This window comes from Bombina bombina, chromosome 3 (assembly GCF_027579735.1).
Source record: "Bombina bombina isolate aBomBom1 chromosome 3, aBomBom1.pri, whole genome shotgun sequence".
Taxonomy (NCBI): Eukaryota; Metazoa; Chordata; class Amphibia; order Anura; family Bombinatoridae; genus Bombina; species Bombina bombina.
Genome location: NC_069501.1, coordinates 625,961,591 through 625,988,717, shown reverse-complemented (window position 1 = coordinate 625,988,717; position 27,127 = coordinate 625,961,591). Strand labels below are relative to the sequence as shown.

The 27,127-nt window shown below is 37.5% G+C and overlaps 1 protein-coding gene across 2 annotated transcripts; it reads left to right on the top strand.

Moving 5' to 3' along the window:
• The first annotated feature begins 300 nt into the window (after positions 1–300).
• Positions 301–26,831, top strand: AK2 (adenylate kinase 2). 2 transcript variants are annotated; one of them, XM_053707283.1, is made up of 7 exons: positions 301–457; positions 7,788–7,913; positions 7,992–8,102; positions 10,154–10,248; positions 10,356–10,428; positions 25,570–25,765; positions 26,251–26,831. In XM_053707283.1, the coding sequence occupies exons 1-7, from the start codon at positions 359–361 to the stop codon at positions 26,256–26,258; spliced, it is 708 nt and encodes a 235-aa protein (XP_053563258.1). In that variant the 5' UTR covers positions 301–358; the 3' UTR covers positions 26,259–26,831. The 2 variants fall into 2 exon arrangements, with proteins under 2 accessions (XP_053563258.1, XP_053563257.1); XM_053707282.1 differs by lacking the exon at positions 26,251–26,831 and having other exon boundaries at positions 25,570–26,018.
• Positions 26,832–27,127: the final 296 nt, after the last annotated feature.

The window sequence follows — 27,127 nt, the reverse complement described above, 5'->3', positions numbered from 1 at the left end:
ACCATTAGCTCTCCCTCCCCTCCGTATTCAGACTGTCAGTAGTTTGAAAATTGCACACATCTGGCTGTTAGCATATCTTATTCCTGTGCCCCGCCCACCATAAACCACGTGTTTCTCCGATCAGTGTGTCTCCTGGACATATTTCCGCTTCCGACCTTTCTGGTTCGGCCCTTTCTGTGAATATCTTCCAATCTACAACTACCCGACTAAATAGGGTGATTGACTGACGTGCCTTCTACCCTCTGACCATCCAATAGAGATGGACGCGCCATAGTAATAGTCCAATCCGAATGCAAGGGGCGGGATTTTTTTTTTGTGTGGACTGTGCTTAGCTGTAATACGGGCTGTAGGTGATTGAATGGTCATGGCTCCTAGAGAGGGTTCTGAGAGAAGTTCGGTAATGGATGGAATCCGAGCCATTCTACTCGGGCCCCCCGGAGCCGGAAAGGGGACCCAGGTAAAAAGCTCACGTCTATGTATATATGTCGGCAGATGTAAATCGCGTGGTTTAATACCATCTTTACCTACATATTTAATTTAGAATCATAGAATTATTGCACAATTCACATCATACGGTTCAATACAGTTTACTGGTTTACAACTCATAGATCTTTGTATAAACCATGAATTGTCTGGTAGTTATCTGCAGGGAGCAATGTGGTGTCAGTGATCAGTTCCTCATATCAGAATATGCCACAGCGGCAGTTCCTGTGACACAGGTCACCTTGTAGCAATGTATGGGGCGCGCCTCCCTCTGCATTGTCTGTTGTGTAGTTTTAGTTCTTCAGCAACAGTCATAGTCGAATCCTATGTAAACACACATTTGTGAACTAACCCAACAGGAGAGCATTGAATAATAATTACACACAATACACTCACTGTAGTGTCTGACGGGCAGTGTATTATATGCAGAATTCCTTGTACGGTGCAGTGATATAACCTGACATAAGATATGTGCCCTGAGGGTGAAATAATAAAACCCAGTGCAATTATTCTGCCAACTCTTTTTATTCTACCTACTACAGAAGATCTATAGAATGTCAGACATACATACTTTATCTCCGCTCTTGAGAGAACTAGATTTTGATATTTGAATAGTATGGGTTGATTTCTATGGAAACACAGAAGTATCACATTAATACCCCTTTACCCTTTTACTACAATGCTCCTGAATACAATGTGCAGACTGCAGAGCAATGGTTAAGTGTTTCTGTCTTTGACTTTTATGTTTTAAAGTGAAGTTCAATTTTACCTCTCTGCTCATCACCCCTTTAAACATTAACAGCTCAATAGCACAGTCGCTAAGTTTGTTTTCCAAATAAATGTAAAAATTTAAAGTATACAGTTTTTTCTCACTCTTACTCCTCCCCCGGTCCACTTCCTTATTTGGCTACAATGACGTATGTAGCGTAAGAAGAAGCTGAAATCTTCTGTACAAAGCGCATGCACAACAAGCGCTTCGATATGCGTATTACGGCTTCATTTGCGCATGCGTTTACAATTTCAGTCCGTCTTTGATTTCATATATATATGATAGTGTGAACGAGCATTGTGATTAGGATGACACACGGTTGAATACGCATGCGCAATAGTGGATGATGACGAACGAAAAAAGGGGCAGGACGCCACGGGGTAAGTAAAGTGATAGGTGAGGGCTGTAGGAAAAACTGTCAATCAAAAAGTAAGAAATGTCGGGCGGACAATTGAAGCAATACCGAAGGTAAATATATATTAAAATTTAAAGCGACAAGATTAGTATTAGGAAAAATGATGAATGAACATTATACTATTTTCAAAAATAAATGTCAAAAATGTTAACTATAGAGGCGGACTTGAACTTCACTTTAAAGAAATTATGGGAAAAGTACCAAATATAGAAAACTAGCCTGACAATAATATGCATGTTTTTTGTTTAAAGCGCAAATAGATGTTTAAATATTGAAGAAATATCAGTGAAATGTTAGTTTCTATAAAGTAATGGGTGCTGCCAAGTTGTAACCTAAGTGTTCCTAGTCTTAAAACATGTTATCTACTCTGGCCAGGCAGGGGCAGCTGTGAAATAACTGATAAAGTAACTTTTATTTAATATCTTTTTAAAGGGACATGAAGGAATCTTCCTTTAAACTTTGATGTGGCACACTGAAACATGTGTTGTTCCTCTTCACCAGTAAGCATAAAGAGAGACCAGGGCGGGAGCGAGCTACATTTAGTCCAATAGCGCAATTGTGCGTGCTGTGACTAGCCAGCAAGCCAGTAAAGCGCTTTGGAAATCCAAGGCCCATTCAGTAGAGCCTGAAGCGGAGTCCAACTTTACACACAAAAAACAACTGGCAATGCTTTTAATTTATGAAGTTACCGCTAAGATAATGTTATATAATTCTGCACTATGTGCAGACTTATATACTATTATTCTATACTTTTACTGTCACTGTAAGCACAGCCAATTTAAAGGGCTACTAAACCAATTTTGTTTTTTCTTTTAAGAATTCAGATAGAGCAGGCAATTTTTTAATTCACTCCTATTATCAAATTTCTTTGCTCTTTCTATCTTTATTTTAAAAGCAGGAATGTAAAGCTTAGGAGACTGCCCATTTTTGGTTCAGCGCCTGGGTTACACTTGCTGATTGGTCTCTAAATGTAGCCACCAATAAGCAAGTGCTATCCAGGGTCTGAACCTAAAATAGGCCGGCTCCTAAGCTTTACATTCCTGCTTTTTTTTTAAATAAAGATAGCAATAGAACAAAGAAAACTGTATAATAGGAGTAAATTAGAAAGTTGTATGCTCTATCGGAATCATGAATGAAATAATTTGGGTTTAGTATCCCTTTAATTGTATTTCAATCTTAAATAGAAACAGTTTTGCAATAAACTTCAGTTAACAAAAATGTATCTAGTAAAAGTTTTATTACTGTTTTCCGCAGCATACAAACGCAATCTGTGAGGGCCTGTGCACGAGTATTCAAACACTACACTGTCTCAGGGAGTTAACAGTGACTTGTATGACACAGATTAAAGGGACAGTCTACTCCACAAACTTTAAATATATAGATAATGCCTTTTACTACCAATTCCCCAGCTTTGCTCGACCAACTTTGTTATATTTATGTAGTTTTAAACCTCTAAATTTCTGCCTGTCTCTAAGCCAATACAGACCACCTCTTATCTTCACATTTTTATAACGTTTCAAAGCAAGACATTGCTAGTTCATGTGTGCCTTATAGATAACATTGTGCTCACCGACGTAGAGTTAGTCACGGGCAGCATTAATTGGCTAAAATATAAATAACACTGAGATAAAGGGTAAGTCTGCAGCTACAAGGTAACCACAGAGGTAAAAAAGTATATTGATATAACTGTTATGCAAAACGGTTGAATTGGTTATAAAGGGATTATCTATCTTTTTAAACAATAAAAATTTTGAAGTAGACTGTCCCTTTAAGTCTTCACAAACAGACACAATACACACCGTTGCCAGCTCACTGAGCTTGAATACTAGTGCACAGTCCCGTCCCCCCCAGCATATGTGCATATTCCACAGTAATAACTTTTACTAGAAGCATTTTTGTTATGGAATTATATTGCAAAAATGTTTCTGTTTAAAACTGAAACGCACCCATGTACATTTTCAGTTTTTACCTTTCTATCCTTTGCAAATTTAAGTTTCTTTTGAGTCCTCATTTTGCTTCAAAGGTAAAAGGAAAGACCATACATATTATTATAAGCCCGTACGGTCTTATAATTATAAATGATAATTATAAAGTGGTTCAATAAATTGGCCTAAAACTTTTTAAATTGGTATTAAATTCAATGCAATATAAAAAACAAAACAAAAACTGCAATACGTAATCTATTTTTCCTGCATTACCTCTAATTTTATTGTGGGTTTTTCCACTGCGCCTAGATAGGCTGGAGTGCTTACCGAAGAATAAAGAACTCTGATGCTGCATTCTTTTACACAGGGACTGCTTGATGGCTATAAGAACTCATTTTTATTTGTCCCTAACTGGTCACAGCAAACAAGGACATACATACGCAAGTATTGTCGGCCCTCATTGAATTTGTATGCAGAACTTTTACAATGCAGGATGTAATTGTTGCCCTATACTACGCATACAGTGGATATAAAAAGTGTACACACCCCTGTTTAAATGTCAGGTTTCTATGATTTAACAAAATGAGACAAAGATAAATCAATTCAGAACTTTTTTCACCTTTAATGTGACCTATGAACTGTACAACTCAATTGAAAAACATAAACTGAAATATTTTAGGTTAAGAGAAGTAAAAATAAAAATTAATATGGTTGCATAAGTTTGCACACTCTTAAACCAATACTTTGTGGAAGCACCGTTTAATTTTATTACAGCACTCTTTTTGGGTATGAGTCTATCGGCATGGCACATCTTGACTTGGCAAGATTTGCCCACTCTTCTTTACAAAAACACTCCAAATCTGTCAGATTGTGGTGGCATCTCCTGTGCACAGCCCTCTTCAGATCACCCCACAGATTTTTGATCGGATTCAGGTCTGGGCTCTGGCTGGGCCATTCCAAAACTTTATTCTTCTTCTGGTGAAGCCATTCCTTTGTTGATTTGGATGTATGCTTTGGGTCTTTGTCATGCTGGAAGATGAAGTTCCTCTTCATGTTCAGCTTTTTAGCAGAAGCCTGAAGGTTTTGTGCCAATATTGACTGGTATTTGGAACTGTTCATAATTCCCTCTACCTTGGCTAAGGCCCCAGTTCCAGCTGAAGAAAAACAGCCCCAAAGCATGATGCTGCCACCACCATGCTTCACTGTGGGTATGGTGTTCTTTTGTTGATGTGCAGTGTTGTTTTTGCGCCAAACATATCTTTTGGAATTATGGCCAAAAAGTTCAACTTTGGTTTCATCAGACCAGAACACCTTTTGCAACATGCTTTTGGGAGACTTCAGATGTGTTTTTGCAAAATTTAGCCAGGCTTTGGATGTTTTTCTTTGTAAGAAAGGCTTCTGTCTTGCCACTCTACCCCATAGCTCAGACATATATGAAGAATACGGGAGATTGTTGTCACATGCACCACACAGCCAGTACTTGCCAGATATTCCTGCAGATCCTTTAATGTTGCTGTAGGCCTCTTGGCAGCCTCCCAGACCAGTTTTCTTCTCGTCTTCATCAATTTTGGAGGGACATCCAGTTCTTGGTAATGTCACTGTTGCACTATATTTTCTTCACTTGATGATGACTGTCTTCACTGTGTTCCATGGTATATCTAATGCCCTGAAAATTCTTTTGGAAGCTCTCTGCGGACCATGGCTTTTGCTGTAGGATGCGACTAAGAAACTGTCAGGAAAGACCTACTAGAACAGCTGAACTTTATTTGAGGTTAATCAAAGGCACTTTAAATGATGACAGGTGTGTACTGACTCCTATTTAACTTGAATTTGAATGTGATTGCTTAAAGGGCCATAATACCCAAATGTTTAAACACTTGAAAGTGATGCAGCATAGCTGTAAAAAGCTGATTAGAAAATATCACCTGAACATCTCTATGTAAAAAAGAAAGATATTTTACTTCAAAAGTTCCTCAGTAGCCACCTCCCATTGTAAAGGATTTCTAAGCAGCATTTTAGTGTGTTTGTCCTGGGACATCTGAAGGGACTAGCATCGTGCACTCTCATATTATTTCACCAATCAGGTAAAGGAAGCTTACTATGAAATCTCATGAGAGTTAAGTGAAATCTCATGAGATCACAGTAAGAGTTCATGACCTCAGCACTGCTGATGCTGATTGGCTGCTGTTCATTTCTTCATTTTTTTAAATTTCTTTACCTGCAGCTGGGAGCAGCTGAGTATAACTTTTTACACAGAGCTTACTCTGCTGAGCTGAGGAGATTGTGAGGTAAAATATCTTCCTTTTTTACATAGAGATGCTCAGGTGATATTTTCCTGTCAGCTTTTTACAGTTATACTGCATCAGTTTCAAGTGATTTAGCATATGAGTATTATGTCCCTTTAATTCTGAACACGGCTACATCCCCAGTTATAAGAGGGTGTTCACACTTATGCATCCATATTATTTTAGTTTTTTTTGTTTACTTTCCGCCACCTAAAAGATTTCAGTTTGTTTTTTTAATTAAGTCGTACAGCTTATAGGTCAAATTAAAGGTGGAAAAAGTTCTGAAATTATTAGTTTTTGTCCTTTTTTTTTTTACATCACAGAAACCTGACATTTAAACAGGGGTGTGTAGACTTTTTATATCCACTGTATATAAAAATGGTTATAGCATCCCTTTAAGAGCTTATTGAGGTGCCAGTTACATATATTTTTGTAACTTGGTAGCAGCGTTTGTATCGATCATGTTTCTTTGACAGCTGAACAATAAACTTACTAACTGCAGTATAGATGGATATTGCTCAGTCATGGCACAACTAGTGGCTTCTACCCCAGATTCTTTTGTCTCTGTCTATTCCTTTAGGATTAAGAGGTCATGGGTTGAAGGATGGCTACATCGTTAAAAGTGAGGAAACTGGTACAAATAAACTATATAATTTAGTATGGCTTGACCTTTCCTTGCATTTTGTTTTTCAGAACTAGTGACTGCCTAAATGTTTCAGCTACTTCTGTATAGTTTCCACTGTGATTAACCATTCACCCAAATTTATTTGTGCTATTTTTTTTCATGTCTGGAAAACATTATAGCTGTTCCTGTTTGTCAGTAGGGATCACCTATTTACCGCATGATCCTTTGAGTCTATGCACAGTATTTCTCTCACAGTTTACTGTACTTTAAGTAGTTCATTCATCACTATGTAGAGTTTGAGTTTGAAGGTAGCACTCAGAACATTTGGATATTTGTAAAACTTCTTGTCCAAATTCTAAAAAAAAGGGGGGGGGGGGATACTTTTAAGGTTCATGATCGCCAGGAGGCCTAAAAATAGATGTCAGGGAAACTGATTCTTTATCTGAGCTTGGCAAATACCGTATCCCTAATATAACCTACTTTTCTCTGCCTCCTAAGTTTCATATAACTTTTATCAACCTTTACTCTTTCTCTGTCAAGATGGAGGAAGTTTTTTTTTATAGCCTTTCATCTCCAGATTAGCCCATATCTATCTAATATGTACAGCTCTACTGTTTTTATTTTTAACTATAAATATGATCTATAATGGCATTTTAACTTCATGTGCTGAGATGATAGATTGTGAGAGGATGAAAAAGTGATACAAAACCCAGAATTTCTTTCATTGTTCAGATAGAGCATACTATTTCCATTTGACTTCTATTATCAAACTTGCTTTGTTCTCATTATATTGTTTGTTGAACAGGATACCTAGGTAGGTAGTGTGCACATGGTAAGACACTGTTGCCTTCTAGTTCTCTAGCAAATGTATAATCTTGTTAAAATCTTTCTTGCAAAACTGCTGACATATAGTGCTCCAGACTGGTGAATGCTACTGAGCCTACCTGCCTTTCAATAAAAGATACCAAGAGAGCAAAGTAGGTTTAATAATAGAAATACATAGTTTAAAATGTAAAAACATAAATATTTTGTGGCATTGAGATGAAAACAATTTAAACAGAAGGGTCATTCCAGACCTTTTATTCAGAACATTTTTAGTTACATGCACTTTTTATTCTGAATACAGAGATTTATCTACAAGTAAGATGCTGTTTTCTGCTTAATGTTAACCTATAATAAATCTCTATACACCCTTGTGTGGCTGACAGATGCAGCTACCATTTTGTCTTGTTGATTTACCACTGAGTTGGCACAGTTTATTGATCACAAGCTTGTTCTCTTGTAGGCTCCAAAGCTCGCTGAAAAATACTGTGTGTGCCACCTTGCCACTGGGGATATGCTGAGAGCCATGGTAGCATCAGGGTCAGAACTCGGTACACGTCTGAAGGCCACTATGGATGCGGGTAAATTGGTGAGTGCACCAGTGCCTTCTGCCTGCTTGTGTTTGCTGTGTATGAATGGATCCTAATGTGATTGATTTTGTTTTCAGGTTAGTGATGAAATGGTGGTGGAGCTGATTGAAAAGAACCTGGATACTCCTCCCTGTCAGAAGGGATTTCTCTTGGATGGATTCCCCCGCACTGTGAAACAAGCAGAGATGGTAAAGACACAGAGGGAGTGGAGATCTCTCATATCCGCTTAGATGGATGGTTAAAAATAATCTGGGAAAGTCATTAAATGGTGACAAAATGGCGGTGGGGAATTGCGAGATCTGACTCTCCTGTAATGCTGCAAATTTATAATGTCTGAAATTAACAGAATTTCTTTCAGAACAATGTAACCAAACTACTCTGCATCGCCTTTATTTTTGCCAAGCACTCCTGTACCTGGCTCCTTTAGTGTTAAACACCTACTGATTTTACAAACACATTAGAACCGAGAAGGGAATTGATAAATTGCATTCGGATACTAATTTTTCTGAAGTATAAGAATGGTGGTAAACTGTATGTTTCAAAAGGATGCAAATGGTTTAAACATCTGTTCAGTGAATGAAAGGCATTGTGTTTTTTTTAGTGTTTCTAGGATCTTTGTTTCATTTTTAAAAGCCGATAGGATTGTTAATTTTCACACTGTTACAGATTAAAGGGATATGAAACACTATTTTTTTGCTTGTTTTTCAGACAGAGCATACAATTTTAATAATGTCCATTTTACTTCTATTATCAAATTTTTCTGTTCATTGTAGGTATCATGCACTTATCTAGAGCACTACATATCTGCAAACACTTCTGCATTTAGTGCTCTTATAGATATATAGCGTTGTTAAAACGATTCTTGCAAAACTGCTGTCATATAGTGCTCCAAGCTGTGCACACACTTGTCTACTCAACAGCTGTTCTGAGTGGAACCTGTCCTGTAAAACCGCTGTATGGTCTTTCCCACTGTGCTGCAGCTAAGTTTCAGGGTCTTGGCAATCTTCTTATAGCCTAGGCCAGCTTTATGTAGAGCAACAGTTCTTTTTTTCAGATCCTCAGAGAGTTATTTGCCATGAGGTGCCATGTTGAACTTCCAGTGACCAGTATGAGAGAATGTGAGAGCGATAACACCAAATTTAACACACCTGCTCCCCATTCACACCTGAGACCTTGTAACCCTAACAAGTCACATGTACCGGGGAGGGAAATTGGCTAATTGGGCCCAATTTGGACATTTCTACTTAGGGTGTACTCACTTTTGTTGCCAATGGTTTAGACATTAATGGCTGTGTTGAGTTATTTTGAGGGGGCAGCAAGTTTACACTGTTATACAGGCTGTACACTCACTACTTTACATTGTAGCAAAGTGTCATTTCTTCAGTGTTGTCACATGAAAAGATATAATAAAATATTTACAAAAATGTGAGGTATGTACACACTTTTGTGAGATACTGTATATATATATATATATTTCTTCCTAATCCCATCTAATAACTAAATATAAGTATATATGTTAAAATACCTGTTAAATTATTACTAAGTAACTAAGATGAATCTGTGCTAAACCACCTTAAGAGTAGAGGGCAGGCTACCCCAGTCTTTCCTTAACTGCACATGTGCAAACCTAGTTCATGCCGTATTTGTGATTGGTTCTTTTGATCTGGGGGACAGGGAAAGTGAAAAGGAAAAAAAACCTAAAACAATATGCTCATGTGACAAAATAGAGCAACATTAGTCATTGCAAAATTCTTCTCCGATATGAAGGTACATTATTGTGCAGCTTGTAATTTGTGCTTAATGTTCCTTTAATTCTCTTGGTATGTTTTGTTGACAAAAGCTCAGGAGCGTGCACGTGTTTGGAGCACTATATGGCAGCAGTTTTGCAAGAATGTTATCCATTTGCAAGCGCACTAAATAGCAGCACCATTTCCTGCCATGTAGTGCTCCAGACACCTACCTAGGTATCTCTTTAACAAAGAATACATTGGGAACAAAGCAAATTTGATAATAGAAGTAAATTGTATGCTCTGTCTAAATCATAAAAGGAAATATTCTGGGTTTCATATCCCTTTTTATGTCTTCACTCCATTGCTGTTTTTATGCATTTTTAATTTTTTTTTTTCCTGTGTCCTTTAACATGCAGATAGGAAACCCTGTAATCTGTATAATCACTGTTATAGAAGATGGGATTCCATTTTTGTGTATAACCGTTTCCTTTTTGTTTTGGGTTTCTCAGTTGGATGACCTTTTGGAAAAGCGTCAGGAGAAGCTAGACTCTGTGATTGAGTTCAGCGTGGATGACTCCTTGCTTGTGCGAAGGATATGTGGAAGGTGAGGGCTTGTCCCATGTAGTCTGCCTTTTATTTCTCTCTTTGCAAAACTAATCTCTCCATTAGGTCCTTCTATTCTTATCGGATCTCTTCTCACATATGTCACAGGCTCATTCACCCATCCAGTGGGCGATCATACCATGAAGAGTTCAATCCTCCCAAGGAGCACATGATAGATGATGTGAGTATAGTCTAATATAATACACCCATGGAAACTAAAGAAGATGTGATAGGCTATTGATACCTTTGCTAATAAACAAAACATTTACATTTTTTTTTTTTTTTTTTTTGTAAAACTTATTCTGTTTAGTCTTAACTATGCTAGTCATGCACATCACAGCCTGTAGGTGCATGGCGAGCCCTTTTCATCATGCAGAGGGATCACTAGTCAAATGCTGTTTTCTGCATCTCAGCACTACAGGGTTCATGGGAGTGCAGGTGACATCACCACGTAACACATGGTGACGTTTCAAAGGGGCTGGGCCATGGTGCACCTGTAGCTGCAAGGGCGCTCCAAGACCCCTTATTTGAAAGAAAATGTTCTGCTTGTCTTGCAGCAGTAATAACAAATAAAATAAAAATTAAAGTAAAAAAACTTTTGCTTGAGGATGTTATATTATGTGCACAATAAAAAAAATTAAAAAAAATCTGGTAGGTTTACAGACCCCTAATAAAGTTTATTTTATTGCAGAGAAGTCCCTCTCAAAAAAAAGATTTTTTTTCTGTATAGTCAGATGATCCCTGTGGTAACAGTGAACACCTTTTATTTCTGTACTGCACAATGGGGCCTCATCTTTTATTACAACCCCCAAAAGCCCTTTATGGGTCTGGCTCCCTATTTCACATGTGACCCTTGATGACAATTTAGTAAGGTGATCACAGTAACAGCAGTCGCAAAGGGCCATTTTCAGTATTATTTACTAAAACTATGTAAAAAACATATACTTTATCTTTAGTTTTTGCCGATAATATCACACATGCCATGAATTATAAACATAATTGTATATTGTGAATCTGTTGAAAAAACGTATATAATTTGTGTGGTTCACTCACTGAAATTTGACTTACATTAGGGTTTAAATGTAGGTAGCAAAAAAGCTCAATTATCTCAGCACTGGGGTGATGAAAAGGTTTAAAGGGTTAAAGATTAAGCCATTGCAATTGAATAAAGACACAATTTTCAGTACCAAGAAAAAGGATACATTTTATATAGTGCCGGAGACATCTTACTTAAAACTGAACTCGTTCTTATAGGATAATTTGAAATATTGTTGTAAAGTTCGTGTGTAAGGGAGACTCCCTACTTTCTATGTACCATTGCCATGACCTGGAGAAGACGGTGGAAATTATCTCAGCAGTCAAAAGTGCTGCTTGCAGACTAAAAAGGGCTCAGTTGGATAGACCTTTAATAGGTAAATTTAGGTACAGTAGCACAGGCACCCTATAGGTATGATGACTAATAGCTGTCCTCTATTTCTTTATAGCCTAGCCCTTTTAATGCCGACGCCATATCCTCAGCAGTGAGGCAGTGCACAAATAGCTCTACGGAGGCCACCCCAGGCCAGCAGTCCCATGTCTGTCAGTTGTTTGCATTAGTGATTGTTACTGTTTATAAAATCACTGTGACAGCCACTTCCAGTGATTGTATACTTAAAATGGAGCCTAGATACTGGCCCAATAAAGTGCCCGCATGGTAATTGAATTAGTCTCAGCCAGTCACAAGCCATTGTTTTAACTTTATTAAAGGGACACTGAACCCAAATTTTTTTCTTTCGGGATTCGGATAGAGCATACAATTTTAAGCAACTTCCTAATTTACTCCTATTAATTTTTCTTCGTTCTCTTGCTATCGTTATATGAAAAAGAAGGTATCTAAGCTTTTTTCTTGGTTCAGAACTCTGGACAGCAGTTTTTGATTGGTGGATGAATTTATCCACCAATTAGCAAGGACATCCTAGGTTGTTCACCAAAAATGGGCTGGCATCTAAACTTACATTCTTGCATTTCAAATAAAGATACCAAGAGATTAAAGAACATTTGATAATAGTAATAAATTAGAAAGTTGCTTAAAAATTCATGCTCTATCTGAATCACAAAAGGAAAAAAATAGGATTTAAAGGGACACTGAACCCATATTTTTTTTTTTTTAATTCCTTAAGTTTTTATTTTTTTCATTCTATCCTTAGCAACTGTTAAGTGTCAAAATTCCTCTAGGTAAATACCCTGTGGTTATAACAACAAACTGAGACGGTCCTTACAAGGCAAAAAACTATCTCCTGACTGACCTTGTCAGTGTTTTTTTTTTTTTTTTTTTTTTGGAGAGGTAAACTGTCAGGAGTGTGCTTTGAGCATGTGGCAATTAATATTTTCAGAAAAAAACCCTATCAGAGAGATAGGGGAAAAAGAATTATCTTTCAGCACATGGATTAATGAATACACATTAAAATATAACTTTTACTTGTAGTTCTTGAAAATGATAGCTTCAATAATAAAGTGCAAATGAACTATTGTAGTGTGCCAGAATAAACCATTAAAAACACGGCTCCGTTGTAGAAACTTGTTGTTTGTATTACAATGTTACTAAACTCTGCATAGATCCAGAGGAATAGTGTGATAGGTGGTATAAGATAACAGTAATTTATTAAAGAGAGACCTCTAATTGGGATCAATGCCCTGTATCCCCTGTATTGGGGTAGAGTAGCCGTTCCTTAAAAATTATTATTGTAATACCCTTCCCATCCTTTCACCCATTTCAAAACAGCAGTATTTTTAAGCCACAATTTTTAAAACTTAATACGTTCTATATTTAGCTTCAAACAGAGTGCAGTTAAAAAAAAAAAAAGTGCCCCTGACGCGGTCGCGTTTCACTATACGCTTCCTCCGAGGGCTCGGGCACGCCATTTGACAGCACTGGTTATTGGTTTGAAAAACCCGCCTACTGAGTTCTGATTGGTGAGTGACGCAATAGAGGAGCTTTACAGTTGGTGCGCCTAGCATGGGGATATTGACTCCTTATGCTCATAATTGTGAGTAATAAAATATTAAAATTTAAACTAGATTGTAAACTTGTAAATGTACTGAAACAATTATATAAAAGGGATGTTGATTTTAAACAAATAAAACTAGAGTGAAAGAAAAATACGGAATGTTCAAATAAGAACAAAAGTGCAAAATAATGATTAAGAACTAAGCTTTTTGTGAATTAGTCATTCTTAATACAGTCTTGAAGATATAAAAATTATTCTGGCTGTGACATATAATTGACAATTGATACGAAAATTGGTATATTATGTGTGTGTGTGCTCTAAGTGAAAATTAAGAATGTACTTAAAGGGTAAAAAAATGTGTGAGGATAAATCGCACCATTGGGAGAATGTGATAAGTGACTGACTGCAAACAAAATTCAATAATTAAATAAAATTGTATCTGTTTGTAAATCTTACACAGGACTAAAAATAAATAAATAAGGGGAGAACGAGAGTGATATTAGAGCCTATTGGTATAAGTGAATACACTCTTGTTAGCTCATAAAAGCATATCTTTATTTAGAGAAATACATTGTAGTTGTTGAAATCATTAAGACCATAAGGTCTTACTGAGTTTAGCAGATGAATCCATCTACATTCCATTTTCAGTAATATTGCCTTCCCTGCAAGATTGTCTCAATTTTTTTTGGTCTCTTGTATCCAAAATTAATTTTAGTGCCTTACTTGACTGGCTGTGAGTTTATCTTGTAATAAGATGTGCCAATTTATTGTTCATGATTTTTATAACTTCTGGCATTTGTGGGTTGTAAGTTGTGATTAACCTGATTTTATTATCATTACTTTTGTTCTTTGGTGTTAATAGGTTTTCTCGTTGAGTTTTTAAAGCGTAATTTCTCGCTTTTTTAATTATCTATTACTGTAACACCTGGCTTTCAGTCTTGACATTTAATTTAATTGACTCATTTTTGTAGGTGCTACTGTTAGTGCAATTACGTCTGAGTCTTAAAAATTCTCCTTTTGGAATTGCTTTTATAGTGCTAAATGCATAAACACTTGAAGAGTGTAAAGGTGTATTTGTAGCAGTAGGTTTCCTATACAAAGATGCTGAGATAGATCCATCTGATTCTTTAATAGATGGTGAGATCAAGAAAAAGAACCTTTTGGAAACTGAATTCATGATTTAAAGTCAGATTGATGTCATTAACATTTTAGTTGTTTCATAAATTCAAGCAATTCATTTTCTGGGCCCTCCCATATAAAGATGATGTCATCGATATCTTGTCCATATCAGTATGTGTTTTGTAAAGTGATCATTTGTATGGGAGAATACTTGGCGTTGTTCCCACCAGCCTAGGAACAAATTGACATATGTTGGGGCACATGCTATGCCCATGGCCGTAACTTGAAGATAGAATTGATCTTGAAAGGTAAAGTTGGAATTCAAAATGAAATGTAATAACTGTTGTAAAATGATTATATAGTTCATTATCAGTTTGAACTGTGTTGAGAAAATACTTTATAGTTTCTTCCCCTTGTTTTTGATGTTAGTATATAAAGATTCAACATCAGCTGTTACCAGAATAGTTCATTTGCACTTTATTATTGAAGTTGTCACTTTAAAGAACTACAAGTAAGTTATATTTTAAATACCCTGAGGTGTCTAGTTTTTGCAAATATATACATTTGGATAGCATTAAACTAATTCCATTCTTGTTGTATTTGGCCTATATTCCCTGAAATTTATTTTTTTGGAAACCTAGACTTATGGGGTATTCACTAAATCTTGACAAAACAATCTATTTTGAGGATTTTTTTTTTTCTTTAGCTACATTAGTTTTGTAGAAACTGTTAGACATTAAAACTGCAAAAAAAGTTTTTTTATGTACCCATTTAAGGTATCCCAAGAAAGCCCCGTTTGGCATGTAATATGTATGGGTGCACTTAACATGAGTGGCTTATGTAGAGAACAATACAGAGCAACATTGGACATGAAACCCAAAATGTTATTTCATTATTAAGATAGAGAATACCATTTTAAATAACTTTCCAATTTACGTCTATATTTAATTTACTTCTCTTGTTATCCTTTGCTGAAAGGTTTATCAAGGAAAGCTCAGGAGCAGCGCAGCATAGAACCTAGGTTGTAGCTGCTGATTGGTTTCTGTATATATCTATATCTTCATTGGCTCACCCATGTGTTTAGTTACAAACCAGTAGTGCATTGCTGCTCCTTCAACAAATGATACCAAGAGAGAGAAGCAAATTTGATAATAGAAGTAATCTGGAAAGTTGTTTAAAATTGTACGTTCTACCTAAATCATGGAAAAAAAATTTTGGGTTTCATTTCCCTTTTAAGCATGGAAACTGCTTTTAAAGGGACATAAAACCCCCAAAATGTTCTTTCATAATCCCACAAATGTTCTTTCATAATCCCACAATCCCACAATGAAGTTTAGGTGTCTGAGTTTTCTTCAATCAAGATTTTTTTTTTTTTTTTACTCTGTTACTTTCTGGGGTCTAGCCTAGTCCACATCAGTCTCTTCAGTAGGGCAGTGGTGGCTTTTGAGAACTTGTGAGGTACAATCCTCACGGCGTTTTCTCAATCTGCTGCCCTAACTAGAAAACCTGAGTAGGTTTACTCAGTTTTTCTCTCTTCACAGGTCCATGTGAGGTGTTGCACCCTCTCAAACCAGGTCAGCTGTCCTGCTGCCGGACAGCAGTTTCAGGTAAGTGCCATTTTAATTTTCTTTTGCAAGGAGATTGCTGGCACTTGTTACAGCTAAAAGCTGTCTTATTTAATATGGGACTTTATTAAACCTTTGTTTGGGGCTTCTTTTAGGCAGTTTGGGCATTGAGACTGTGAGGTGATTTTTGGTGTCTCAGTGTGTTTATAGTAATTTTTATACTTTAACTTTTGGTCATGGAGATTACTGTTGTAAGCCATTTTTTTCCCCGGCAGTTAGGGCTCTGTATTTGAAAAGGGGATTGTTTCTTCTGTGAAGGAAGTCACTCTGGGAGCTGCAGGACAGGTAGGTACTGAGGTGTATAGGTAGCCTGAGGTATATTTGGTTTGTTGTGCTAACGCACATTTCTATTTAAAGACACAGTACACATTTTATTTTCAAATAACATTTTTACTTATTTATTACATAAGATTGATCAAGAGGCTTTTTAAACCATTATCCCAGACAAAGTTCCTGCTTTTCAGTTATGTTTTGATGCTCAGGTGGAACCCCCAGTTCCTTTTTGTTCCTCATGCATTGAGAGAACTTTAAGTATAGAGATAAAATATTTGACCATAAGCCACCATTCTCCCAGGCAAATGCTGTTCAGGTGTCTCCTGTTGCAGATATGTCGCAACTTTCTCCTCATATGTCCCAACTTTTTCAGTCTCCACATACAGTACCCTGTGTTCCCTCTTACAATCCTGTAGGATTTTCTCTACAATACATTGCTTGCGGTATCTGAGGCCTTGTCAGCTTTCCCCATGTTGCAGGGAAGGCGTAAAAGGAAATTTAAGGAAACGGTAAGGTTTCTGATCAAGTTCTGGCTATCAAGAGTGTCCTTTCCAAGAAGCCTGAGGAAGAAGACACGTTGGTAGCATCTGAGGGGGAAAATCTCAGACAGTGTAATTCCTCCTTCTGATGCTGAAGTGGTATCCTTCAGATTTAAGCTAGAACACCTTTGCTTATTACTTTAGGAGGTTTTGGCTACTTTGGACGACTTCGACACGACTATTGTAGTCAATCCTAAAAAGTCTAGTATATTGAACAAATACTTTGATGTTCCCTCCGCGGTGGAGGTTTTTCCGGTTCCTGCCCGTGCTGCGGAGATTATTGCACGAGAATGGGAAAGACCTGGTAGTCCCTTTTCTCCATCTCCTATTTAAGAAGATGTTTCCTATAGCGGATTCTATTAAGGAGTCGTGGCAGACGGTTCCTAAGGTAAGGAGTGATTTCCACTTTAGCCAAGAGGACTACTATTTCCATAGAGGATAGTTGTTCTTTTGTAGATCAATGGATAAAAAAAATGGAGGCTTTACTATGTATGTCCAACAGGGTCTACAATGGCAACCTGCGGTGTGTATCGCCACTGTTACCAGCGCTGCGGCTTACTGGTTTGATGAGTTGTCTGAATCTCTTCAGACGGATACCCCTTTTGATGAGATCCGGGACAGGATTAAGGCTCTCAAGTTAGCCAATTCCTTCATTACATACAGATGCTTCCTTACAGGTTATTAAACTGAGAGCCAAAATTTCTGTTTTTTTTTGGTCCTAGGCCACAGGGCGTTGTGGTTGAAGTCTTGGTCTGCGGATGTTTCATTTAAATCTAAGCTCATGGCTATTCCTTACAAGGGCAAGACCTGGTTTGGCGGAAATTCTCAGATATTACTTGAGGGAAGGGTTCTTTTCTTCCTCAAGATAAAAAGAATAAGCAGAAGAGACGTCAGTCATTTTCGTTCCTTTAGTAACTTTAAAGGCAAGTCTTCCTCCCCTTCCTCCAAGCAAGATCAAGCCAACACTTCCTGGAATATGGGAAAGCAATCTAAAAAGCCTTAAGCTGATTCCAAGTCAGCATGAAGGGTTGGCCCCCAATCCGGGAGTAGATCTTGTTAGGGGTCTCTCTCACTCACACTCTATCTCTCCTTGGATAAGAGATGTACCGGATCCTCTCCAGATTATCTGTAGACCATATAATAAGAGGCGTTCTTACATTGTGTCAAGGACCTTGCCGCCCTGGTGGTAATGGTTCCAGTTCCCTTTCAGGAAAGGGGTCTGGGATTTTACTCAAATCGGTTTGTAGTTCCCAAAACGGAGGGAACATTTCGACCAATCCTAGATCTAAAATGTTTAAACAAGTTTCTCAGAGTGCCATCCTTCAAGATGGAGACTATACGCTCCATTCTTCCCTTGGTACAAGAGGGTCAGTTCATGACAACCATAGACCTAAAGGATGCATACTGTCACGTTCCCATTCACAGGAACCATCACAAGTTTCTGAAATTCGCCCTTTTTTTGGACAATCATTTCCAGTTTGTGGCCCTTCCATTCGGCCTTGCCACAGCTCCCAGAATTTTTTCAAAGGTTCTGGAGGCTCTTTTAGCTGTGCTTCGATCTTGGAGCATTACAGTGGCACCTTATCTGGACGACATTCTGGTTCAGGCGCCACCTTTTCAACAAGCAGAATCTCATACAGAGATCTTGTTGTCTTTTTTTCGATCCCACGGATGGAAGGTGAATCGGGGAAAAAAGTTATCTGGTTCCAGCTACAAGGGTCGTATTTTTGGGGACCATATCAGACTCCCTGTTAATGAAGATTTTTCTGACGGAGGTTAGAAAAAAAATATTTTCGACTCTTGTCTTGCCCTTCAGTCCTCTCCACGGTCGTCAGTGGCTCAATGTACGGAGGTAATCGGTCTGATGGTGGCTTCCATGGACATCATTCTGTTTGCTCGGTTCGATCTCAGGCCTCTGCAGTTATGCATGCTCAGACAATGGAACCGGGACTATATGGACCTGTCTCCACGTGTAGATCTAGAGCAGGCGTCAATAGACTCTCTCTTCCGTGGTGGCTTTCTCAGGATCATCTCTCCCAGGGTACTTGCTTCCGCAGACCCTCTTGAGTGATTGTGACCACGGATGCCAGCCTTCTAGGTTGGGGAGCAGTATGGGACGCGTTGAAGGCTCAGGGCTTATGGACCCAGGAGGAGTCAGTCCTGCCCATAAACATCTTGAAGCTGAGAGCAATCTTCAATGCTCTTCTGGCATGGCCTCAGTTAGCCTTAGCCCGGTTTATCAGATTCCAGCCGGACAACATAACCTCGGTAGCCTACATCAACCACTAGGGGGGAACTCAGAGTTCCTTGGCCATGACAGAGGTGGCCTAAATTATTCAGTGGGCGGAGACCCACAACTGTTGTCTTTCTACGATCCACATCCCAGGAGTGGACAATTGGGAAGTGGATTTTCTGAGCAGATAGACATTTCATCCCGGGGAGTGGGAACTTCATTTGGATGTGTTTTCCAGCTTGACCTTCAAGTGGGGGCTGCCGCAGGTTGATCTCATGGCTTCTCGTCAGAATGCCAAACTTCCGAGATACGGCTCGAGGTCAAGAGATACGCAGGCATTTCTGATCGACGCTCTGGCAGTTCCTTGGAACTTCAGTCTAGCATACCTGTTTCCTTTGTTTGCTTTCCTTCCAAGAGTCATTGCTCGAATCAAGCAGGAGAGGGCGTCTGTAATTCTTATAGCCCCGGCGTCGCTTTGCAGGATTTGGTATGCAGACCTAGTGGAAATGTCATCCTTTCCACCTTGCAGACTGCCTCTGAGGAAGGACCTTCTACTTCAGGGTCCCTTCCTTCATCCAAATCTCGTTTCTCTGAAGCTGACTGCTTGGAGATTGAAAATCCACGTTTAGATAAAACTAAGCGTTCAGAGTCGGTAATTGAGACCTTGATTCAGGCTCTTAAGCCTGTGACTCCCAGGATTTACCATAAGATCTGGTGTAAATACTTGTATTGGTGTGAATCCAAAGGATATTCTTGGAGTAGAGTAAGGATTCCTAGGATTTTGTCCTTTCTCCAGGATGGTCTGGAGAAGGGTTTGTCGGCAAATACTCTAAAGGGTCAGAGTTTGACATGGTCTGTTTTTGTTTCAGAAGCGCTTGGCGGATGTGCCAGACGTGCAATCGTTTTGTCAGGTCTTGGTTAGAATTCGGCCTGTGTTTAAACCTGTTACTCCTCCATGGAGTCTTAACCATGTTGTTAAAGTTTTACAACAGGCTCCGTTTGAACCTATGCATTCTTAAAATATTAAGATGTTATCTTGGAAAGTTTTTTGTTTCTTATTTCCTCTGCTCTGAGAGTTTCTGAACTCTGCTTTACAGTGTGATTCCCCTTATCTTATCTTATATTTCACTCTGATAAGGTGGCTCTGGTTTCCTGCCCAAGGTTGTTTCGGTCAAGGATATTAATCAGGAAATCATACCTTCTTTTTGTCCTAATCCTTCTCACAAAGAACGCTTGTTACATAATCTGGATGTTGCTTAGGCAACTAAGGACTTTCGTCAGTTTTCTGCATTGTTTGTTTGCTTTTCTGGGAAACGCAAGAGTCAGAAAGCTACAGCTACTTCACTTTCCCTTTGGCTGAAGAGCGTTATTTGCTTGGCATGAGACTGCTGGACAGCAACCTCCTGAGGAAATCACAGCTCATTCCACAAGGGCTATTTCTTCTTCCTGGGCCTTCAAAATTAAGCTTCTGTGGAACAGATTTGCAAGGCTGCAACTTGGTCATCTTTGCACACTTTTTCCAAATTCTATAAATTCTATACTTTTGCCTCGGCTGGGGCTTCTTTTGGGAGAAAGGCTCTTCAAGTAGTTGTGTCTTCTGTTTAGGTTCCTGTCTTATCCCTCCCCTATCATCTGTGTCCTCTGGCTTGGGTATTAGTTCCCAACAGTAATAGATGATGAGCCGTGGACTCACGGTGTCATTAGAAAGAAATCTAAATTTATGCTTACCTGATAAATTTATTTCTTTACACGGTGAGTCCACGGCCCGCCCTGTATTCAGACAGTTTCTTTTTTATATAAACCTCAGGCACCTTGTGTTACTACCTTTCCCTTTGGTCGAATGACTGGGGGATTGTGTGTAGGGGAGTGATATTTAACAGCTTTGCTGTGGTGCTCTTTGCCTCCTCCTGCTGGCCAGGAGTGATATTCCCAACTGTAACTGATGATGATCCGTGGAGTCACCGTGTCAATAAATAAATAAATTTATAAGGTAAGCATACATTTCAGGGGGGGGGGGGGGGGGGGGTTTCTTATTCAATTGTGCACAATTAGTAGGAGAGGCAGTGACTTGCCAGTTCTAAAACCGCTCTCCACCCTGTTCTGTAACCCAAAGCAGTCTACCGTTCCCTCCTCTTATACCGCCTGTCAGAGACTGCCGTTTGTTTTTTCTTCAAAATAGTGTTACACTTTATTGTAGTTCACTCCTGCACTGGATTAAGCAGCACCCTGCTCTATCCAACTCTGGAGGGAGGTACATGAAGTTGAACGGTGCAATCAGGCAGGCTGTGATTAGACAAAGGAAGCCTTTGACACTTTTTGAAAAAACTGCAGTTACTGACAGGCGGTCATAGAAGAGGGGGATGGAGGACTGCTTTGGGCTACAGAACAGAGTGAAGGAAGAGCTTTACAGCTGTTGTCACTGTCGCCCCTTACTAATTGTGTACAAATGAGACCATAATGATTAAAAAAAAAGTTTACTTCCCGTTTTTATCTAATTTGTAGTTTCACTGCTTGTAAAATAAAAGTGCACGGAAGCTATAGAGGGGATGGTGTAACAGTTCAGTCATTGGTGTCTGTACCAAGACGAGGGTGAACTATAAATCACACATTTTGTAATTGGAACACCAATAGTAGGATGAAGTAGGTGATTTAAATTAAAATATAACCTTTATTAGTTTCATTTAAAAAAAGGAAAACCACACACACAACATACAAAGTTAAAAAAACACAAAAAGTAGGGGCCTATAGAACGAGTCTATCAGTTGACAGTGCTATAAACTGTGTTATTAAATTAATAAGTAGTGGATATCCTGTAGTGTTTGAATCTATACAATCAGAAAATGGAATGTATTAAGATTCCTGAGAGAACACAAAAGGAATAACTATGTATAAATTTTTCTTAAGTATCAATGTAGCTCAGTAGTAAATAGATACTTTGTAAGTTTGTCAGATGGAGAGTCTTAAATCTATTTTATTTTCCTCTTATTTACAGTAATACTGTGAATGATGGTGGAGAGAAAAAATAGCAAATTGTGCTCAAATAGATGAGCAATTGTTTGTAAAAGTAATTCTGAGTAAAGTATCTAAATTTTTTTGCTTTTAGTTGTTAGATGTCTTTTGTCATTGACTCAAGTATGAGTTGAGTTGCCTTATATCATCAATTGTTACTTGGGTTTATATTAATTTCTGAAATTGCAAGGTAGTAAATGTATACTGATTCGCAATCTATAAATTAACTGCATAAGTAATCTGATGTCTTTTATCATAGGCTCATGTGCTTTAGATTGCTTTTGTGTTTGCAATCTGTACTTAGATTTCAATTATTATCGATTAGTACCAGATAATACTATTATTTGTGAGAGTATATATAGAAAAAGTGCCCAAATTGTATCCTTTGGATTGCCTGATGTCTTTTATCATTGGCTCATGTGTTTGAATTGCCTAATATTTGTAGTCATTATTTGGGTTTGAAATCTACAATTGACTTATTGTCTGGAAATACAAAGTAATGAGCATAGGCTTGTATGCAATCTATTATTGACTTTATTAGCAGTTTAATATCTTTTACCATAGGCTCATGTGTGTATGATTGCTTTATATCTGCAATTTATACTCAGATTGTAGTTATTATCTGTTAATACTGGATGGTTGATACTAACTGATTCTGGGTCTGTTAGTTAGTTTTATTCGCAGTCTGTCGCTCTCAGAGGATGATAAGACTTATTGTATAGAGTGTGCACTGAACTTAGTTCTTAATTTAGGATTATCACACTTTATATAGAAAAGTGCTATCCGGATAGCTTTCAGTCTTTGATATATTGTGGCTAGTGAGGTTGCGAAAGGCAACAGTATATTGATTTTAGGGTTCTATATATACCTTTTGGATAAAGATTCCAGCCTAAATATTCCCTGAGGATATAGTCCTTAATGTTAAATATCTCTATTTGCTAATGCATTAATGTCAAGTAATTTCTATATTGCTAAGGTAACGGCTGGTATCAGTTGATAGTAAAATTAAATTTTATCTAGGTATATAGATTTAACCTATAGTGATGTAATGAGGTTAATTTATCTTTGTAAAATCTCTAAGTCGCACTCTTTTATATTATCTTTATGAGTAGATAGATAGTATAGCTTTTGGACATGTCTCTTTATAATTCAGGTAAAAGCTGTTAGCTTAGAACACACACTGAAATCATTCCGTTAAATTAAATTCTAAAAATAACTGATCACACATACCACAGATTCACACTCAGTTAAATTATAGAGAGACTTGCTGTAGCAAGTTCAGTTTGTGTCACAAGTTAGATATGACTCGTTCTATTGTATAATAAGTTAAATAGCCATGTTGCTGATTTTGAATAGCCCAAACTTAATGCTAAGTTTAAAAAGTAATGGGGGTTGAAAGAGGTTCAACACCCTCCCCTAACATGTTTCGCCGACCTAGTAGCGGCTTTTTCAAACCTTTGAAAAAGCCGCTACTAGGTCGGCGAAACATGTTAGGGGAGGGTGTTGAACCTCTTTCAACCCCCATTACTTTTTAAACTTAGCATTAAGTTTGGGCTATTCAAAATCAGCAACATGGCTATTTAACTTATTATACAATAGAACGAGTCATATCTAACTTGTGACACAAACTGAACTTGCTACAGCAAGTCTCTCTATAATTTAACTGAGTGTGAATCTGTGGTATGTGTGATCAGTTATTTTTAGAATTTAATTTAACGGAGATGTGAATGATTTCAGTGTGTGTTCTAAGCTAACAGCTTTTACCTGAATTATAAAGCGACATGTCCAAAAGCTATACTATCTATCTACTCATAAAGATAATATAAAAGAGTGCGACTTAGAGATTTTACAAAGATAAATTAACCTCATTACATCACTATAAGTTAAATCTATATACCTAGATAAAATTTAATTTTACTATCAACTGATACCAGCCGTTACCTTAGCAATATAGAAATTACTTGACATTAATGCATTAGCAAATAGAGATATTTAACATTAAGGACTATATCCTCAGGGAATATTTAGGCTGGAATCTTTACCCAAAAGGTATATATAGAACCCTAAAATCAATATACTGTTGCCTTTCGCAACCTCACTAGCCACAATATATCAAAGACTGAAAGCTATCCGGATAGCACTCTTCTATATAAAGTGTGATAATCCTAAATTAAGAACTAAGTTCAGTGCACACTCTATACAATAAGTCTCATCATCCTCTGAGAGCGACAGACTGCGAATAAAACTAACAGACCCAGAATCAGTTAGTATCAACCATCCAGTATTAACAGATAATAACTACAATCTGAGTATAAATTGCAGATATAAAGCAATCGTACACACATGAGCCTATGGTAAAAGATATTAAACTGCTAATAAAGTCAATAATAGATTGCATACAAGCCTATGCTCATTACTTTGTATTTCCAGACAATAAGTCAATTGTAGATTTCTAACCCAAATAATGACTACAAATATTAGGCAATTCAAACACATGAGCCAATGATAAAAGACATCAGGCAATCCAAAGGATACAATTTGGGCACTTTTTCTATATATACTCTCACAAATAATAGTATTATCTGGTACTAATCGATAATAATTTAAATCTAAGTACAGATTGCAAACACAAAAGCAATCTAAAGCACATGAGCCTATGATAAAAGACATCAGATTACTTATGCAGTTAATTTATAGATTGCGAATCAGTATACATTTACTACCTTGCAATTTCAGAAATTAATATAAACCCAAGTAACAATTGATGATATAAGGCAACTCAACTCATACTTGAGTCAATGACAAAAGACATCTAACAACTAAAAGCAAAAAAATTTAGATACTTTACTCAGAATTACTTTTACAAACAATTGCTCATCTATTTGAGCACAATTTGCTATTTTTTCTCTCCACCATCATTCACAGTATTACTGTAAATAAGAGGAAAATAAAATAGATTTAAGACTCTCCATCTGACAAACTTACAAAGTATCTATTTACTACTGAGCTACATTGATACTTAACAAAAAATTATACATAGTTATTCCTTTTGTGTTCTCTCAGGAATCTTAATACATTCCATTTTCTGATTGTATAGATTCAAACACTACAGGATATCCACTACTTATTAATTTAATAACACAGTTTATAGCACTGTGTCAACTGATAGACTCGTTCTATAGGCCCCTACTTTTTGTGTTTTTTTTAACTTTGTATGTTGTGTGTGTGTGTGTGTGTGTGGCTTTCCTTTTTTTTTTTTAAATGAAACTAATAAAGGTTATATTTTAATTTAAATCACCTACTTCATCCTACTATTGGTGTTCCAATTACAAATTTATATGGGGAGAATGAAGTGCTAAAAAAATGCATACTTTCTCAACTCCTATGTTGTTCCAGTTCTTTTAGTTAATTCATGCATAAGCACTCAAGCCTAGGAAATTAATCCATTTTGATAAAAGCATCTCCCCCATACCACGTGTAGTGCTGTTGCATCTTTTTGTTTTTAAAATCACACATTTTACTTCTCTCTACCACCAGGTAACAGGAGAACCACTGATCCGACGCTCAGATGATAATGAGAACACCCTAAAGTCGAGGCTAGAAGCATATCACACAATGACAGCGCCACTAGTGTCTTACTACCAACGGCATGGGATCCACACTGCTGTAGATGCGTCACAGGCACCGGACGTTGTCTTTGCCAGTATTTTGGCAGCTTTCTCCAAAGCTCGATGTAAAGATCTTGTTACGTTTATATGAAATAAACTGGGGACATGAACCATAGACACTGAGTGCAGGGAGAAGGGTGGATTTTGGGGCTCGCAAAGAATCAATGTATTAAATTGTTAAAGGGAATATTCTCAAATACAACTCCAGCTTGGGCTCTTCCTCACTGTTGTGCAATTTTTAAACGCCTTTGGTGCGTGGTAAGTGCAGTGTTTTATTGTGCACTGTTCTTTCTTAATAAAACATCTATAAAATGCTAATATTTTTATTCATATTATAATTGCAGTTTTCCTGGCTTTGCTTTCCTGTCACATTCAGATATGATGGATAACGCTATTTTTTTCAGTCTTTGTCGGGCATCACTTTCTTTTCTGACGCAGTGTAGCTGACTCATGTTGCTTCTATCTTTGATGCTATTTGTGTTCTGCAGCTCTTTATCATTATTAGAATTTTTTTATTTTTTTTTCACATGCTTTTCTTTGTTCATTTCAGCACACTGATTCTCTGGGCCTTGAGCAGCTCATCCTGCAGTCTCCAAGATTTGTACACATCTGTATGGTTCCTGATCTATAGGGACCTCATACCATTACTCCTACATTTAAACTGTTTTACCATCAAAATCCAGCATCCATTCTCCTCACTAATACCATCTAAATTATGTTCAGTATTGACCTTGTTAGAACTTTGATGCTTTGCCCAGTATAAGTATTCACTATGTAAAAGACAGCAGGGTAGGCTTATCTAAATGAGAATGGTATCTGACATTCTCTGTTCCAAGATCAAATCCAGGTGAGTCCTGCATGCTGCAATGACCATGTGTGGTCTGGATTACACCGACCACCTGTGTCCTACAGTACATAAGTCTTAACGGTAGAGTGAGAATAGCTATGAGCTTTTGTTCAAATGAGTGAAGATTATCTCCAGGATTCTCAGAATCTGCATCCTGGTGTGTTACCGAAAAGGTTTTCTCCACAGCTGTTCCGTTTTCAATCCTCCTTGTGACTCCTTGGTGTTCAGATATGCAATGTGCCTTTGTGTAAAATCCAAAGCAATAAAGGATTTGCAAAATTAAAGTGTCACTTTCCTATGCTAGAATATAATGAAAATGATATGGCTGTTCTGCTATATCATATAAGAATGTGTGGCCACAAAGCTATATTAGTGGGTTAGCTGTTCTTAGACATACATTTGTAATCCACTAGCTTGGCTTTTTTTTTTTTACATACGTATGCTCCATATGCCCCTTGCATGGAACATATGTACAAATTCATTTAAATAAAACGATATAAAACTTGTAAGAGACGGGACAAAATTTACAAACCCATAAAGTAGGAATTGATGGACCTATTCTCGTGGGAACTTGCAATCT

Bases quoted from the DNA above. Each gene is read 5' to 3' on its own strand.
- AK2 (XM_053707282.1), top strand. From the start codon at position 359: ATGGTCATGGCTCCTAGAGAGGGTTCTGAGAGAAGTTCGGTAATGGAT. The intron at 8,103-10,153 runs GTAAAGACACAG...TGGGTTTCTCAG, and splicing joins CTGTGAAACAAGCAGAGATG to TTGGATGACCTTTTGGAAAA. The intron at 10,429-25,569 runs GTGAGTATAGTC...CTCTACCACCAG, and splicing joins AGGAGCACATGATAGATGAT to GTAACAGGAGAACCACTGAT.